Genomic DNA, 17,760 nt, shown 5'->3' on the forward strand with positions numbered 1-17,760 from the left:
CTTCTGTGGCAGTGAGTGCTTCGTTTGGGATGCTGCAACATGACATTTAATCAACTGTTTTTTTACTTGTCCGATCAGGATGTGCAGGCAGAGTGGAGGAATTGTTTCATAAACAACCAAAAAGGTTATAATTAGATGTGAACAGTGCCAGCTGGACCAACTTGTTATATTAGCAGCCTTTAAATGAGAGCAATGTCTTCAGTCAAATGATTTTGGTGTGCATCGATGAAAAGAACCCTTTTCCGATGGAATACACACTCTGTGTGTCTACCTTATTCCATCGGTATCAGTTACTTATTAATCATTCCCTCTGCCTACAGTCAAAATGGCAGTACCCCCTGTATGATAGAGGAATTATTAGCTGTTCTGGAGGAATCCCAAAGTCTTCAAAGTATGCTCCTTCCTAAAGAGCAATCTTTAGGAAGGAGAACCTAAGCAAGGAGTACCCTAAAACAATGCAATGAGGACTGAAATTGACCAATAGTTGTACCTCTCACCGATTTTTCCCTATATTTATATACCATCCCATAATAGCCAGTGGTATAAAATCATGCAAAAACTATAAAAGCAGCAAACTGAAACAAAGCTGATTATACTAAAACTTTGGCGTGTTAAAAGAACCCGTGGGCATGGACACCATGATGGTTTGGGAGAACAAGAATATCCTCACCTGGCACCTAAAAGATATGCTAATGCCAGGTGTGCTCATCCAGGTAAAGTGTGGTAACTACTTGGAAGGCTCCCCAGTCACTACCCAGCTTACTTCAGGGAAGGGAAGACCTTTAAAGACAAAACTTTAATCCATGATAGAAACACAACAAAATAAAAACCCTTTTACAGTTTCTGGGAAGTTTAGGACTGAAAACTTTTCCAAAAGTGTGTCCTAATTAGGCAAATACTTTGCTGATGGTGATACTCTTGTTCTCTCTTTTTAACAGGTGCAAAGCAGTCATAGATAATGTTGGGCAGCGAATAAGTGCCAAATACTTTGTTGTGGAAGATAGTTACCTTTCGGAGAAAATATGTGCAAATGTGTCATACAGGTACGCAAGACGGAAGGAAAGTCATGCCCGTTTTATTATTTATTTCATTTCTGTACCATCCAGTAGCCAAAGCTCCCTGGCCAGTTTATAACAGCAGTACAATAATATGCCATACAATCTTACAATTTCCGAGTAGATCTTATTTTTATATCATGTCCAGTGATGCTTACTCCCAGGTCACTGTGTATGTGCTTTTGGGTAGAGAAAAGTTTCAAAACCAGCTCACAGCAGGTTTTGAAAAAGACATTGGGAGATCGGATCTCCCACATTTAAGAACATTTGGCCCTTCAGAGAGAAAGCCCCATTTTCTTCAGCATGGATTAGAGGGAAAGAAATCTCAGTATTTTGAGAAGTAGTCGTAACCAGGCAGTAGTCGTCATTTGATTTTGAATTCTTGTCCTAGCATCAGTCCCTTTGCTACCTTCTGTATTGCCTTCATCACGAGATCTTGGGTCTGCTAGCCTGATGGCACTTTTTTTACCCTTGTTTTATATCGAATTGGTACTCTTCTGTAACTTTTGTGTCCTTGTTGAGGTGCCAGATGGAAAGCCTGGGAGAATAACTCAGATGCTTCTTGAAGGTGCATGGAACTGAACTGCCCTGCTTTTTGCACCCATTCCCCCCTTCCCCTCCTTGCCTGTGTTTCATTTAGGCCATTAACCTTTGCTGAGGCAATTATTAGACAGTTAATAGTTATGTAAGAACTTTCAAAAGCCGCCACAGTGCTGCTGAGGGTCAAGCCAATGGACTGTTTGGTCCAGTCTCCTGTCTCTGTCAATGGCCAATACTGGATGCTTCAGGAGGTATATAACCAAAACAAGGTAATTAAAGGAGCAATCTCTCCCCGTTTCCTTTGCTGTCAGTTCACTGTCTCTGTATATGGAAAGTTACGACATTGCTTGAACTTAGGGCAGCGTTGCGCATTATCTTGAAGACCTGAAACAGGAACTACTAATCCAGCCATTTCTTTTCATGCTTTCGCAGCAGCATGCAAACTTAGGGGTCTTGCCAAGAGCCTCCTGGAGCTGACTGGAAGGCTTATCTAGTCAGCATCCCCTTTCACACAGTGGCCCACCAAACGCCTTTAGAAAGTCCCCACGGCTTAGTCGTCTTGAGGCCAAGCCTCCCGAAAGGCCACATGCATGAGCCTGCCTGGTTTTTAAGCTTTTTGGCAGCGGCTGTTCTCTTGCTAACACGACCATCAGAGGCACTTTTGGTGGGGACGTGCAAAGAGGGTGCAATAGGGAGGGAGGCTAGGTAGCTCCCATTGCAGTTTTCCTTCTGCTGGATGGCAAATAGGTTTCCGTTCAGGCAGACCGTTGACCTAATAAGTTCCTGGCAGGATTTTTAATTGACTGTAGCTGTTTATTGAAATAAAACAAGACTTTGTGTTATGTTTTAAGTAAGACTTTGTTTTTAATCTGGATTTGTATTGTCAGCTGCCTTGAGCCCCGGTCTGGGGCAGAAGGGAGGGTTCTATATGAAGTTAAAAAAGACTAAACTGTGGACATGGGAGCAACAGCTCCCTTTCCCTGCTGCTCCCTGGCAGGCGATGCTCACAGGAACGCCGCCTCTGGTCCTGGAAGCCGCAGGGCTCTCCGCAGCAGTTGTTGGGGCCATGGGCGAGAGGATGCTGCTGTGCTTCTGTCCTGCTCACATGCGCCCTGGAGGCACCTGGTTGGCCACAGTGAGAAGCCCCATGCTAGACTCGGTAGGCTTTAGGGTCTCCTTGGGCAGGACTTGCGCATCTTGGAACAGGTTTGAAAGCTCTCGCAATGTTAAATTGCCTGTAATTTGATAAGCGTACTCTGTCTTCATCCAAGTTATTGATAAAGTAATTGAACGGTATGAGAGCCACTATTGACCCTCACAGAACCTCAATTTCCAGTCTGTCATCAGACCGTTTATTATGCCTCCTTTCCACATAGTTCTTCCGTCAATTGCATGCCTGTCGCTCAATGTTCCTTCTGGGCTGTGGCTGTTCATTCTTGCTGTTCTGTGCCATCAAGTCATCTCTGACTTATGGCACCCCCACGAATGAAAGCCCCCCAGAACGGCACCCAGAACCATGACCTCCTAGTTCTGGTGGTTGGGGCGCTCAATAATAAGCAGTGGGCTGCCCCCCCAGCCCCACTCCCCTGCTCCACATAGTTTTGTGGAGGTATGAAGATGCGTGCTGGGGTGGACGACAAAGGGCGATCTCTCAAGTGAGCCAGAGGTGCTCTTGCAATGCAAAGCTAAACATGCCTATTTGGAAGTTAAGTCCTGTTGCAGTCAATAGGACTCATTCCAAGATAAGTGTGCATATGACTGCAACCGCCCCCCCACACACCTTTTTTTGGTCTACCATTAGAAAAGTTTAAAATAACCAAACAATTTTTAAATGGTAGCAGTTGCACATTTGTAAATGTCTTGCTCTTGGGATCCTTTGGTGGCCCGGATCCCAACAGCTATTTTAGGCACACTCATTTATGTATGTCTAGCGTTTTAGGGGTTTTTGCACTTCTTTACACACTAGACCCTTGTGCCATAAAAGAGATTGTCCTTGAGTATTCTGGAAGTTGTTTGCCATGCAGATTGAGGTGGGAGGGTGCTTTGCATGGAACATAAGCCCAAAGCCTCTTGAGAAATGCACCCAATACTTGCACAGTTTTTGGCCATCAAATATATTGCTCGACAACTTTGCCCATTAGAGTGATTTTATGACAGGTGACATTTCCTATGAAGCATTACATAAAATCATTGTCGTTTGTTAGATGTTGATCTAACTCTGGCAGTCCTTTTACGCACATGGATCAGATTGGATTTAAATTCTTAACAAATCTGCTGGTCTGTAAAGAAGTCACCAGCCATGTTGAGGACTGATAAGCGTTTCTCATGACGGCCTCAGAGTTGTTACTGACCGAGTCTGAATTCATTTGGTGTCCCTCTTTTATGTTTGGTGATGGGTCATACATGCTTTGTCCATTTCTAGACAGATCTCTAGAGCAATTCTCATTACTGATCGATCAATATTGAAGTCCAGCTCAGATCAGCAGGTGAGCCCATTTTGTTAATACTGGTACATTCGGTGCCATTTGTGTTTTTGTTTTCTTTTTGCATACATAGCTGCTGTTCGTACTTTATGTCATAAAGTCTGCTCAGTTATTGAAGTGGATTTGTGTAAGTAGGCTTGGGATTTGCCTTTATGAGACTCTTTGACCAGGTAAACAGGAATGCCCTATGTGTAAACACTCCACACTAAGAAATGACCAACAACGAAGATTGATGCTAAATCAATTAAATGAATTCTTGAAATAAGTACAGCCTGTGGGTTGGATTTGTTCCACTTTAATCCCATTGAAGTCAATAGGACAAGTTAGTCAAATTCGATTCCACCCAGTTTCTCATTTTTCCAATATTCTATTCAGTTTCTGCATTTAAAAAAGTCAGCATGAAAATGAGTCCATATTCTCATTTGCTCATTTCTTCTAGCATATGCCTTTTGGTACTCAGTTTTCCAAACACCCGCATTTTGGCACTGGCCCCTCAGAATTTCATTTTCCCAGCACCTGTCTATAAACGCATCATTTATGTCCTGATTGTTCTTTATTACATTTGCAATTCCATTCCTCTTCCACAGTGGAACTCAAGACAGGTACATAGGACAGTCTTCCCCAACCTGGTGCTCTGCAGATGTGTTGGACAGGAACTCCCATCATCCCCTGGCAGCATGGCCTGTGTACTTCCAAATATAGCTGATACAGATACACAGAGCAACCTAATAGATATGCAAAGCACAAGTAATTATGGAACTGCACGCAGGGCAAATTAGAATGGATATTCTTACAAACAGTGTGCCATGTGATTATTCACTTAATGTTACCCTGCTCTCTCCACAGTCAGTGAGAATGAAGGTACTTTATCTGTCTTTCTTTGTCGGTAAATATTCAGCTTTTTCAGGCTTGACAATTCAGAACGAAATGAGAACTGAAGGGATGAGACAATCAACTACATAGTGAGGAATGATCTTTCACTGTACTAACTCCACAAATAAGTGCCTCCAATTAATTGGGATAGTTCTGTAATGGCCATCAGATAATGGCTGAGGACATTTGTGGAAATTAAACATCAATAAATACTGTCTTTTCTTTGAGCTAAATGTACTGCTGGAGAAAGGGTGTTTCTGACATGAGCTCACTTTAGCAACCAGGGCAAGGTATGCTGGGTAAAAAACCTCTCTTTTTCAAAAAATTATAGTTTGGAAGACATTGGTATAACACTTGGAAAATTCGTTAGGGAGATGCTAACAGTTCTTGCACTGTTAAATGGAGTCCTTCGAAAGGACGTTTTCCTAGGTACTCTGTTCACTTTGCTTTCTAGATATCCATTTTGACTATTCCACCTATGGAGTTAGGCCAGCCGGCCACCTGCCTCATAGAACTCTGTTCTTCAGCAATGACGTGCATGAAAAATACACGTGAGTGCACCGTTTGACTTGGCTCTGCTCTTGATTTTAAAGCGGGAAACAAAGCTTAATTTATCCTTCAGCAAACCATTCTGTGCATGCTAGAGATTCTTCCTGGGTGTTTGTGCTTCTGGAAAATGTTTTGGTCGATAAGGAACATTTTGAAAGCAAAGTCTGCGGCTTTGATTGTGCAGAGGGAGGAAAACTAGCTTATGGCAATTAGTTCCTTTGCTGTACTGCTCTAACAGTCAGGAAGTTATTCCTGATAGCAGCCAGGATGTGGCTTCCTGTAACTTACTCCAGTTATTCCATGTCCTGCCCTCTGGGATGGTCGATGCCTCTCCATATGGACATGTGTGTATATCTGGCCTTCTGTGTGCAGCACGTTCTGTTTATATCCCTTTCTCTGTTAGTGCAGAGGTGAAACCCCAGTTTTCAATAACACATAAACAAATCTAACCCAATGCAATAGGAATGAATGAGATTAAAAATGCAAGTACAGTCAAGGAGGCTAGCATACCAGCTTGCATCAGGATTATTTGAATTGCAAGCCTGGGAACTCAATCTGACCCTTTGGGGTTTCCCAGAGAGCCGTACCCCTTCCCCTGACTACTACTGTGTAGATTTTCCACCATTCTAAAAGACAGGAGTGATCTTCCGAAGCCTTAGTTGCTGGCAGTAACTCTGGCCTCCCGACATTTTCTGGAGGGAGCCGTACAGAACTTTGGAATCCCAGCGGTGAGATCAGAAAAACACTCGGAGGTTGGAACTGGGGCTTCGACTTGGAGGGCTCACTGCCAGCATGGTTGTTTCTACACCAGCTGGAATCCACAGGCTGAAGACCTTCCTTCCTGGGGAGAGGGAGGCATTCTGTGGGGCAGGGAAGGAAGACGCAGGGTACCACTTCCCTCTGAAGACTTCCAGTGGTGCCTCCAGCTCTCCGCATCGCAAGAAGAGGAAAAATATTTAGACTGCCAAAATCAGCCATCTACCTGTCTTGGAGGGCAAGGGGAGTGTGGAAGCAGTTGTGTTCCTCCTCCTTCCAGTGGATGTTCATAATTCTCTTAGTTTGGACAATTATGGGCAGCCACAGTGGACAGCACCCTGAGGGCTTTCACCTAAGAGAGGCTGTTGTTTCAACCCACCGCTGTTGCTCCCAGGCCCACCCATCACTGGCATGAAACCCCCTGGAACTTCTCTGAAGTGCACGCCACCCCCTGGGCTGAAGGACTTTCAACACCGCTGAACTAAAAGAAATGAGACTCGGCAAATGCAGCAGTAAAGCCCAAGAAGCAGCTGCCTGTCGTACCTGCGTGTACTTTTATTGCTGTTGTTTCTGCCCATTGTTATTTTTAAAAATCGCTTTAATACGTTTTTGTAGAACAGCCATAATTATGTATTTACATTTCAGGTCAATTGGACTGAAAATGCTCATTCATTAAAATGACAGATGGTTATCTTAATTTTTTAAACTCTATTATAAGACACCACAGGAAGCCCTAATTTGCAAGACTTTAATGCTCCCCGTTTTTTCTTGTGAGTGATTTTACAGCTGCATTGCCAAATGGAGGGCAAACCCCATCACTCTCTCCTGTGCCCTGCTTGCTCCATCTGGTTGTAACGGCATTTAGACACGTTAGGAGTTTGCATTTAGCTTTGAACGGGCAGGGGCCTTTCCCCCCACGTCCATGTATTTCTCCATTTTGTGGGCAGGGCGCGTCACGCCACGGCTGAATTTATGCTGTCGCCGATATAACATCCAGTTTGAACATGAGCGGTTGCCATGGTCAGATCCGAACATGGAGGTCCCTTGGGCATATGCTGATGTTGCCAGGGTGCTGCAAGGCAGTGGTTGGGCTTCGCTTCCAGCTCTTCTCCCCCATGTTCCCAGTCAATACACACGCTTTCTTCTTGGAAATATCGGAGAGAGGCTTTCTTTGAACATTCTTCATAGTAACAGAGTTGAGGGTGGGAGGGAGAGAAAAAAAGAAAGGCAGATATTAATTTGTGCACATTAATAGCTGGAATAATGTTACGGCATTTTACTCGTGACTTAATTTCTGTTTGGTGGTTATTTTAATTGTTGTCACCTGGGATGGAAGTGGTTTTAAATTGCAAAGCGGTGTGCAATTTAAATGTGGTTCAGGGTGGATTCACATGACCACACTTTTAGTGCAGCAAGAAGTTTATCCTGCAATCTTTGTGATCAAGTTCTCTTGCCCCAGGAGAGCATCTTTTACCCTGAAAGAGGGCTGGCATGGGGATGTGTCCCACTGCGCCCTGGGCTGGAGCCCAGGGCGGAGCTGATCTGCACATTAAGCAAAGCAAGTTGTATCTGCAACAATGACAGCTGAGAAGGGGGGTGGGGAATGTGCCAGGGAGACCCCCCAAGGCTATTAGTGAGCATCCTTGCCCACCTCTCAACTCATAAGCTTGCAGGAACCCCCTGCTTGGGAGGTGACCCCCCTGTTCTCTCCAGTCAGTGACCAGAAATGGGCGGGGGGTGGAATTCATCTCCCCAAATGCGCAGTAGACTCCTGAAGGTGGGGTTTGGGCTGGGGGCAGGGCCTGAGGGAGGGAGCCAGCTCCTCCCCAGGTTGGATGGGGGTTGTCCATGGCTGCATGTGTAGCTGAAATGGTTAGGGGGGGAAAGAAATATTTTAATTCTAAGGCTCAAGATTGGATAATTTTCATTCTGTAAGTCTGGACTTTGGAGCTTCATAATTAGTTGTATTTCCTCTCTCCCCCAAACAGCATTATACTTACATTTTGACAATACTTAATATTTTGAATGCAGGACAGTGGGGGAATCATAATCCATTTTCTTTCAACAGATTTGGTTCATTTAACATGCTCTTCCGTTAAAACTGCTAAAGCAGATTTGGAACCTGTTGTGAAGCAGTTATTTAGTGACACCACAGAAGCAGGTAAGTTGGTGGTGGTGGGAGCACGGGGGTTGTTCAGTTAAAACCGGCCAGATTAGGCATTCTCGCTTCTCTTTCAACTAAAATGTCTTCTACCCGCAAGCTGGTTGGCGCCCCTCTTGGATGTCAAAAGTTAGGTTAACAGCCCTTGGTTGTGTGCATTTGATGTGAAGGATTATGAAATAATGAATTTCCAGCACTTTTATAAAAATGCTGCAGATCATAGTGTTTATAATACTGGCCATTTATTTAATGGTTTAATGTAATACTATTGATAGCAGTAATGATACATCTGCTGCTGTTAATAGCTGGAAATAAAGCACTCCATATGCAGGAATAATGGGGCTGCAGGTGGCGCAGTGGTTTAAACCGCTGTGCTGCTGGGCTGGTAGATCGAAAGGTCGCCGGTTCAAATCTGCACAACAGGGTGAGTTCCCGTTGCTCCGTCCCAGCTCCTGCCAACCTTGCAGTTCGAAAGCATGCAAACGCAAGTGGATAAAGAGCTGCCACTTCGGTGGGCAGGTAACAGCGTTCCGTGCACTTCGGTGTTTAGTCATGCTGGCCACACGACCACCGAGACTGTCTGTGGACAAACGCTGGCTCCCTCAGCCAGGAAGTGGAGATGAGCACTGCCCTCGAGAGTCAGGCATGACTGGACTTAATGTCAAGGGGAAACCTTTACCTTTACCTTATGCAGGAATAACAGTGTTTGGTTCCCAAAGGTAGGAAATACAAGCTTGGGCCAAAGCATACATTTCGCTGGACTAAATAAGAACAAGGTTCTGTGTGTGTGTTTGAATATATCATATTTTTCCAGTGGGGACTCTATGAAGGGCCCCTGACTTGGGGGTTTCAGGGAACTCTTCATTACACAAAATAAAAACAATTTACTCATCTTCTAGCTTCCATGAGAAGACCAAAGAGTGATTCATATAAATGCTGCAAACTCGCTCACTTATGTTGCAGATATATCTTCCCTCTTTTAATTTAAAAAAAAAACAGTTTTGCACAGATCTGAAAGACCCAAAAGATTTTTTTAAAAAAAAGTTATTAGGCTGCTCTTGTCCTCTCCCCCCCCCTTTCTTTCTTAGCATTAATCTTAATGCTTAAAATGATCTGGTTTTGAAGTGATGTATTGTTTAAAATCGGCCTGAAATTCTTTTGGAGGGACTCTATGATCAGGACGGTCCTTAGGTGCACCGAAGCACCAAGAAGCTAGTTTTCACTGACACATAGGCCTTTTTATCATCAAGATGAGGTAGTGGTCGTATTTTAATTAAAATGTCAGAACAAATACTGTTGGAGTTATTGAAAATGAATCACCAGATAAAGTGAGCACTGGGCCATGGCAGGTCAGGGAAGCAAAGTCACCTGAAGGGAGAGGGACTCTATTCATTTTCCTGACTAAATGAGGAAGAAGTAACTTTTTTTTAATATGAACAGCAGGAACTTTCAATAATATTTCAAAAAGAACTCTTCCCACTGTGAGAAGCCCCACGTCTCTCTGCCAGCAGACCAACTCTCCCAAACAATATTTTTTGAGCGAGTGCTCTCCTTGAAAACCTGCACATAACCATGTTTGGAGCTGGGGGCAGGTATATTTTGAGTCCCTGACATTAATGGCATTCAAGCGAGTTGTGACTAAAGTTCCATTGACTGCAATAGGGATCCTGAATACAGCCAGTTCACACACACACACGGACACATGCACACAGGGGGGCGGGGGCATGTGCGTGCCTTTCTATGGTGACATCTAGACACATCCTTTGGAAAAATAACCTTTCTCATGCTTCAGAAAGGTAGACTTACTGTTGGCTTATTTTTGCTAGAAACTCAGATGTGGGAGGGGGACCATGCTGGTCTAGCATCTTGTTCCATACGGGAAACCCAGAGATAAGGCATCTTGAAAGGGGGCTATCCAGCCTCTGTTGGAAGACCTCCAACTGGAGGAGAAACCACTACCTTGAACAGAAAGTTTGGCAGTGGGATGGAAGTACGTGTAGGCAGAAAGCCAGTTAATCCAGGAGTATCAGATGAAATACAGATCATCTGGACCTTTATTTCAGCAGGGTGCTTCCCCCCCCTCCCCCAGGTGGGTAGTAGATGACCTCAGGGCATCCAAGGAAAGATTTGGGTCTCAAGCCATAGTGGGGAACTTCTTAATCCCATCTCTGACTTAAAAAGTACCTTAGCACATGGCTTTTCCCATTGGTATGCCTGTTTTTTAAGCAGAAAAGGTTGAGCAGCGGGAGGCAGAGGTGTTCAGGAACGCTTATCTACAACCAAATTGTAAATGTAGTATTTGATTTCATCTTAAATATATATAGCTTGCCTTCTCACAATAGTCTACAAATACCATTCAGATAAAGAATAAAGACACCTAACATTAAGACAACCAGATTCAACTCAGTATATGCAGAGAGCTAACAATATAAGTGAGCATCAAGTTCTTCCAAAGAAATCTTTCTAACCTGGACCAGATGAACAGATTGTACAGGCTTAGCAAATCTCTCCAGAGAGGCTGTTCTGCAGTTGGGCTCTACCACCAAGAAAACCCTTTTCCTAAATCCTAAATGTGGGGACACCTAGGTTTGGACCTTCCTTGTAAAATGTTTTGCTGAACTGTGCTAGTCTTGGGCCATCTGCATACTGATGGTGAAAGTTTGGTTTCTATTTGTTCAGCAAGCGAAGGCACAGATGAAGGGCAAAAGCCTCAGATTCTCTGGCTGGTCTATTTCAACATGCGAGACTCATCCGGTGTAGACAGGACTTCGTATGAAAATGTACCCTCGAACATCTACATTTGCTCTGGGCCAGACCCTGCCTTAGGAAATGATTGTGCTGTCAGACAGGTAACAGAGTCTTGCATTTGCATCTTTCAGCTAAATGTTGATAAGAGAAGTCCCCTCAAGCCATGCTCAGAAAAGAACTGCAGGCTTGTTTAAATACCACCTTGAAGGAGAAACAAATTTTAAAGCCTCAGACTTCTGTCCTTTGATTAGAGGAGAAGCAAGGAAAGAACTGCTTGCTGAGCTTTCCCTGCTGGAATGGAGTCACTTGTGTTCCATGAGGGAAACTAAGACCATGAAGTGGTGAAAAAGCAGGGCTCCTCCCTCACGGTTCTTCAGCACAGTTTTTGCACCCCATTCTGGTCCTATGAGATGAAGTAGAAGCGATTTTACTGGGATGGGACAATTTTGTAAACCATCCCAAGATGCTAGTAATGGGACAGTCTATAAAAGCTTGAAAGAGAGAGAGAGAGACAGAGGTGCAAGGATGGAATCATGGGTGAGAAATTGGTTTCAGTCCATGCCTCCCAGATCGACCTTAGATGCAACCAGCAGTTGAAAGCTATACATTGCAGAGCTTTCAGTATGAGTTGCAGACCATACTAAATGTGTTTAATCACATATCTCCATTTGAAAAAGTAGCATAACTATACTTTAATCAGAAGAATACATAATTTTCAAAGATGTGGACAATTGATGTATATATTTGAAAATATATGCAAGATATGCATGCATTTTCATATCTAAAAAAACCCAACAAATATGTGATTTGTTACAGATTCGAGGTAGAATTCAAATTGCTTTGGGTTTTGCTGTATTGTAGATCCCTAAGTAAAATCCATGGGTTGAGGAGGACAGGATGTCACAGCCGGCTGGTCTGCCTGCCTGCCTGCCTGCCTGCCTGCCTGCCTGCCTGCCTGCCTGCCTGCCTGCCTTCCTTCCTTCCTTCCTTCCTTCCTTCCTTCCTTCCTTCCTTCCTTCCTTTTTGCAAGTTTTTCTAATTGTAACTATGGCTTTGTTGTGGTAAGTTGCTTTAGAATGGCCTTTCCAGTAGGAAAGTTGGGTTTAAATGCAACAAATGAATAAATAAAGCATTTTACTGTCTTTTAGCAGCAAAATTGAAAGACCAGCATATAGTGAGGCAAATAAAACAAGTCCCTATGTTGCTGTTGGATGTGCCACTACAGTTGCGGTAAACGAAGTAACGCATATTTTCTCCCCTGCCCCCAACCAACCTTCAAACAGGCTGAAGCCATTTTTCAGGAGATGTTTCCCAATGAGGAATTTTGTCCACCACCTCCAAATCCAGAAGATATCATCTATGATGGAGATGGCACTCAGCCAGAAGATCCCGGATTCGGTAATCCATCAGAGGACAAATCAGAGAGTTTGCCTGAAAAGAGCATTGAAGAGAAAGAAGGATCCCCAGTAGAGTGAGCCAACAGGAAAGCCGGAACTGAATCCATGTCACCATGGACTCTGAGCCAACCTAAAGGATAACCAAATGATAGTCTAATGTGATACGTAATTCTGGCAATTGTGGTGGGACTTCACCGAGTTGTTTCATAGTCCACATTGAATTGGAATGGGAGAGTCCTGTCTGCACACTGAAATGCGCAGGCTTTGCTCATCTCCCCTAGAAATGTATGCTAGTGTTTTGTAAATAAGGCTTTCCTTTGTTCTGTGGAGTCACAGTTTGCCAAAGTCAACAGTGATACAGCCATTGGTTCACTTTAAAAAGTGCGCATGTGTGTGCGTGCGTGTTGTGGGGACCATTTCCACTGTCAGATGACAGCTCTTATGGTAGATCAGAGAGCTTGCACTTCAAACTCAATGCCTGTTGTCAATGATCCAGTGGAAGTCTTCATCGCAAGGAATGGGTTCGAGTATTTATGTCATTTTGCTTGGCTTGTTATGCAGAATACTGTTCAAGTGGCTTCGAAGCTGTCCTATCATATGCTCAGTAAAAATAAAATCGATATCCTTGCCTTCTTGGAAATGTTGCCTGGTAGCACTTTAACATTTTAATCACTTTCAGGAAATTTGTTGCTGGTGTCCATAATCAGCCAAAGAAAAAAGTTGACTTGTTTATCACTCAGAGTGCTGAGTAATAACCAAAATGGCTCTGATCCTTTCCCATACAGCTACATTATATGTGGAGGGGGTCTCATAAAGCTGAACAGAACTTTATTTCTCCCAACTATTGCTTGGTGCATTGACATCAGTGTGCGTACAGGCAGCCAACTGGAGCAGTTCAGGAAATGTGTGTAAAGGAGTTATCCTCAAATCGATCAAGACACATGTTACATTGGATGGAGAAATGTTCTGTTAAACCTTTTAGGAATATCTTTATCCACAGATAGTGCACTTATACAGGGAGGCATCCTGCCTTGTTTGAATACTCATGAATATAAACTGAGATTAAGGCAATGGTTTTACAGATTAATAGAATCTAGACTCTGTCCTGGTCTGTCTTCACAGCAATGGTATCTCTAAGAGCAGCACAGGCTTCCTTCTCCATCCAGGTGAACAGTAACCATTCATTCAACAAGGAGACACCCAAGGAATGATAGACAATGGAGGGCCTCAACTCCCAGATGTTAAGAATCAAATCTACCCCTTCCTGAATGGCCCCATCCATTGTTTTATTTTATGTTCTTACTAGAGTAAGACAAAATGTTGGAAGCTGGGTTTTCTAGATATCTTAGATGATCAACCTCTGGCTCAGTGCTAGGAATCTAAAAATGTCCATGGTTGAGGTTGCAATCATATGATGTTTAGACAGACAGAAGTTCTACCACTGCTAGCATTCTAGCACAGTTTTCTGCCTAAACATTCTTAAGATCATAGGAGTAGTCAAAATTAGTAAAGTGCTTTATTGTTGATCCTTCAAATGGTTCTGACTAGTATCTGTAACATTCCCATTTTAGAGATAAGAGACAGGTTGAAAACAAGCAGCCTAGAAACAGTGGAAAACCCATGAATTTTGTTGTGTAAAATCTAGATGCCATTTCAAGCTGCTATGCAAACTTGCTGTGCCAGTGTTTTAAAAGTGCAGCTCAAACCAGTAATTCCATTAAAGGTCGGTCTCCCGTTTGTAAGGAAGATGGCTAAAACTGCTCCAAGATTGGACCCTTCATTCTTCGAGTCCACCTGGGTGAGGACTTTGAGCCGCAATAATCGATGCATTCTATCAACACAACAAATGTGTTCAGCATAGTAAAACAAGTGCAGCTGTATCTCTGGTTAAACAATGTACCTGTATTGTTGCTGAGATTCATTCTGGTTGCTATGTAGTGGTTCTTGTGATGCTTGCAATTAAGCTGTTATTTATGGCAGATAAAGGAAAACCTGCCTCTTTCCATTTCTCGGTGCTGTTTCTATGCATAAATCAGAAAGCATGAATGTAGCCCAATTATATTTCGATATTTAGAGGTCAAACAAGAAGGGACTGTTTTCAGGATCTTTCAGCAAAAAGGATCTGATGGAGACTCTTTTTCTTTATTTGGAAATGAACTTTATAATATGAAAATTAAAGGTTTGCTTGCAAGAGAACCTCAGTGCTTTCCTATGGCTGTGAAAGTTAAAAGCTTCTGCACACCACACACATGTGCCTGTTGTTTGATTCTCTTCCTGATTAGTACAGCAGTCTGGTGTTCCTGTGCTGCATTGAGAAATCTTTGTAGCATGGGGATTAAGATGATGTATGTAGCACAAAATCATGGAATCATAGAACAGTAGAGTTGGAAGGGGCCCGTAAGACCACTGAGTGGTCTTGGGGTCCCTGCTCAGTGCAGGACCCCAAGTTCAAGTAACCCTGACAGATGACTGTACAATTGCTGCTTGAATGCCTGCAGTGTGGAAGAGCCCACAACCTCCCTAGGTAATTGGTTCCGTCACTGTATGCTCTAATAGCTTGGACGTTTCTCCTGATATCTAGCTGGAATATGGCTTCCTGCAATTTAAGCCCATGATTCCATGCACCGCACTTTGGGATGATTAAAAGATTCTGCCCCTCTTTTTTGTAAAAGGCCTTTCAAGTATTTAAAATTTGCTGTCGTATCTCCTCTCAGTCTTCTCAAGGCTAAACGTGCCCAGATCTTTCATTCTCTCATCATAGGATATTGTTTCCGATCCCCTGATCATCTTTCTTGCTTTCCTCTGAACATTTTCTAATTGGTGCCCAGAACTGGACACAGTACTCAAGACAGAGCCTAACTAGGACTGAAGAGAGGGAAGCCAGTACCTCACATGATTTGGAAGCTACACTTCTGCTAATGCAACCCAATAAATATAGCATTAGCTTTTCTTGCAGCCATGTCACATTGTTGACTCATACTCAGTTGGTGATCTCCAACAATTCCAAGATGCTTCTCACTTGTAGCGTTGTTGAATCAATGGGCAGGGATGGAAAGAGCATCAGTTTGGAAACTGACACATAAACTATTAAGTGAAGACTGGAAAAAGGCCTAATTAGAATGATTAACTGAGGGGTGGAAGATCGTCTGATTTTGATAAAAGAGCCAATGAGCTAGTGATATACAGGATGAACTTTGTATTTTTATGCAGGTTGCATCCACAGATCACATTTGGTGCTTACAGGGTATTACTATCTCTAACATCTAATATTAAACTTCCGGCAAGCCCTTTCAGATAACATATGCTCAGCAGTTTTTGACCAAAAATGGTGTGACCCTTGTGCCCCACCCTCCCTATTCACCCGATCTTGCCCTGTACATCCCCCCCCCACCCCCCGGATGAAAAAAGTCCTCAAAGGGAAGTGTTTTGCCAAAGTGGAAGAGGTGAAACAGAAAACAGCAGAAGCACTAAAAGGTATGAAAATCGACAAGTTCAAAACCTGTTTTGAGCAGTGGAAAAAATGATAGGTGTATTGCATCAAACAGAGTACTTTGAAGGTGACTGGAGTTTAAACATGTAAAAATAAATACACTTTTTAAATAAACTCCTGGGTTTTTACCCCACGCCCACCCTCCTACGCTCTTTGGATGATGCACTGCTGGCAAGAGATGGGTTGAAACTCACCAGAGGAGGAAAGACAATATTTGGCCACAGCCCTCCCTCCATCAGGAGGGCTGTAAGCTGAGTCTTACCGGGGAGGGAGACATGACTTGGAGGCAGCTGTGGATGAAGGGATATGTAGCAAAACACAGAGAATAACTTCACTTGCACCCCCAAATAGTGCAGGAAAGAAGCCAGACATGGGTGTCTGTCTGTACACTAATGTCCAGAGAATGGGAGACAAACAGGATGAACTTGAATTCTTTTTTTTAAGTGTTATTAAAGTTTTAAGCTAATACTAAAAACATCAAACATCACATACATCGGATTTACTGGGTCAACCCCCTACTACATATATTTTAACATTCTATAGTTAAATTCAAATCAGTTTATAATAACTTGAAAACATCTCTAAATTTACGCCAAGTCCCGTTTCTCCGGCCAATTATAGAAAAAATCCCAAGTTTGATAGAAGTCAGTATCCTCTTTCTCCTTCAATGATAAAGTCAGTCTATCCATTTCTCCGCAGGCCAAGATCTTTCTTACAATCAATCCATCGGTGGGTAGCTCCTCACTTTTCCAATATTGAGCAAATGCAGTCCTCGCCGCTGTGATTAGGTGCCGCATCAAATACATTTCCTGTCTGTTAATGTCTTCTGGTATGATGCCTAATGGGAAAACCTCAGGTTAGGATGAACTTGAATTCTTACTACATGAAGGCAAATCCAACTTGTTAGGTATTATTGAAACTTGCGGGGATGCTAACACTGAAATATAGCAATGGAAAGGTGGTTCCAAACGAGCGCAAGAATTAGGAAAGAAGGCAGAGCTCCATTATATGCTAAGCATACTTATCCTTGGCCAGAAATACAGGGAGATGTTCCTGGTAGCCCCATCAAGAGCATCTGCATCAACATAAATGTGCCAAGAAATACAGGGAACATGCTAGTTGGAGTTTACTAATGACTACGCGATCAAGGGGAAGATGAGGGCGACACTTTTCCGCAGCCATTTGCCGGTATTTCAAGGAAATGTGATGTGGTAGCAATGGGGAATCACCGCAATATCTGTTGGGAGATGAATTCTGCCAAAAGTGATCCCTCCAAGCAATTCTTCTCATGCATGGCAGGTAACTTGCTGCTACAGAACATGGAGGAAGGAACTAGAGGATCAGCCATCCTTGATTTAATACGGACTAGTAGGGATGACTTAGTGAAGTTACAGGAACGCTGGGGGAAAGTGACCACAACACACTTGAGTTCGTGATTTAAAAAGGAAGCAAAAATGGAGTGCAGCCCTTACACATACTCAGGATTTTGCAAAAGCTGATTTTAATAAACTCAGGGCAATGATAACTAAGGTCGCATGGCAAGTGACCTTAAGGACAAAAGGTGAGGATTTTTTTTAAAGGAACATTTAAAGGCAAGATTACAAACCATTAAAAAGGTGGGGGGAGAAAAAAAAGATAGCAGATGACAGAAGAAACCAATGTGGATCTCTCTCTCTCTCTCTCTCTCTCTCTCTCTCTCTCTCTCTCT

The 17,760-nt window shown here is 43.2% G+C and overlaps 1 protein-coding gene across 3 annotated transcripts in view; it reads left to right on the plus strand.

Moving 5' to 3' along the window:
• Nucleotides 1-14,758, plus strand: part of CHM (CHM Rab escort protein) — a 52,163-nt gene extending 37,405 nt beyond the window's left edge. Inside the window, exons 10-15 of one of the 3 annotated variants that reach the window (XM_044427295.1) lie at nucleotides 939-1,043; nucleotides 4,018-4,081; nucleotides 5,406-5,502; nucleotides 8,325-8,417; nucleotides 11,097-11,266; nucleotides 12,449-14,758. In XM_044427295.1, the coding sequence (XP_044283230.1) occupies nucleotides 939-1,043; nucleotides 4,018-4,081; nucleotides 5,406-5,502; nucleotides 8,325-8,417; nucleotides 11,097-11,266; nucleotides 12,449-12,640 (721 nt within the window). In that variant the 3' untranslated portion in view covers nucleotides 12,641-14,758. The remainder of the gene's footprint in view (nucleotides 1-938; nucleotides 1,044-4,017; nucleotides 4,082-5,405; nucleotides 5,503-8,324; nucleotides 8,418-11,096; nucleotides 11,267-12,448) is intronic. The other 2 variants (XM_044427296.1, XM_044427297.1) reach the window with 2 other exon arrangements.
• The last annotated feature ends 3,002 nt before the right edge of the window (nucleotides 14,759-17,760 follow it).

This window comes from Varanus komodoensis, unplaced genomic scaffold (genome assembly GCF_004798865.1).
Source record: "Varanus komodoensis strain SLA01 unplaced genomic scaffold, ASM479886v1 scaffold18_3, whole genome shotgun sequence".
Lineage (NCBI taxonomy): Eukaryota > Metazoa > Chordata > Lepidosauria > Squamata > Varanidae > Varanus > Varanus komodoensis.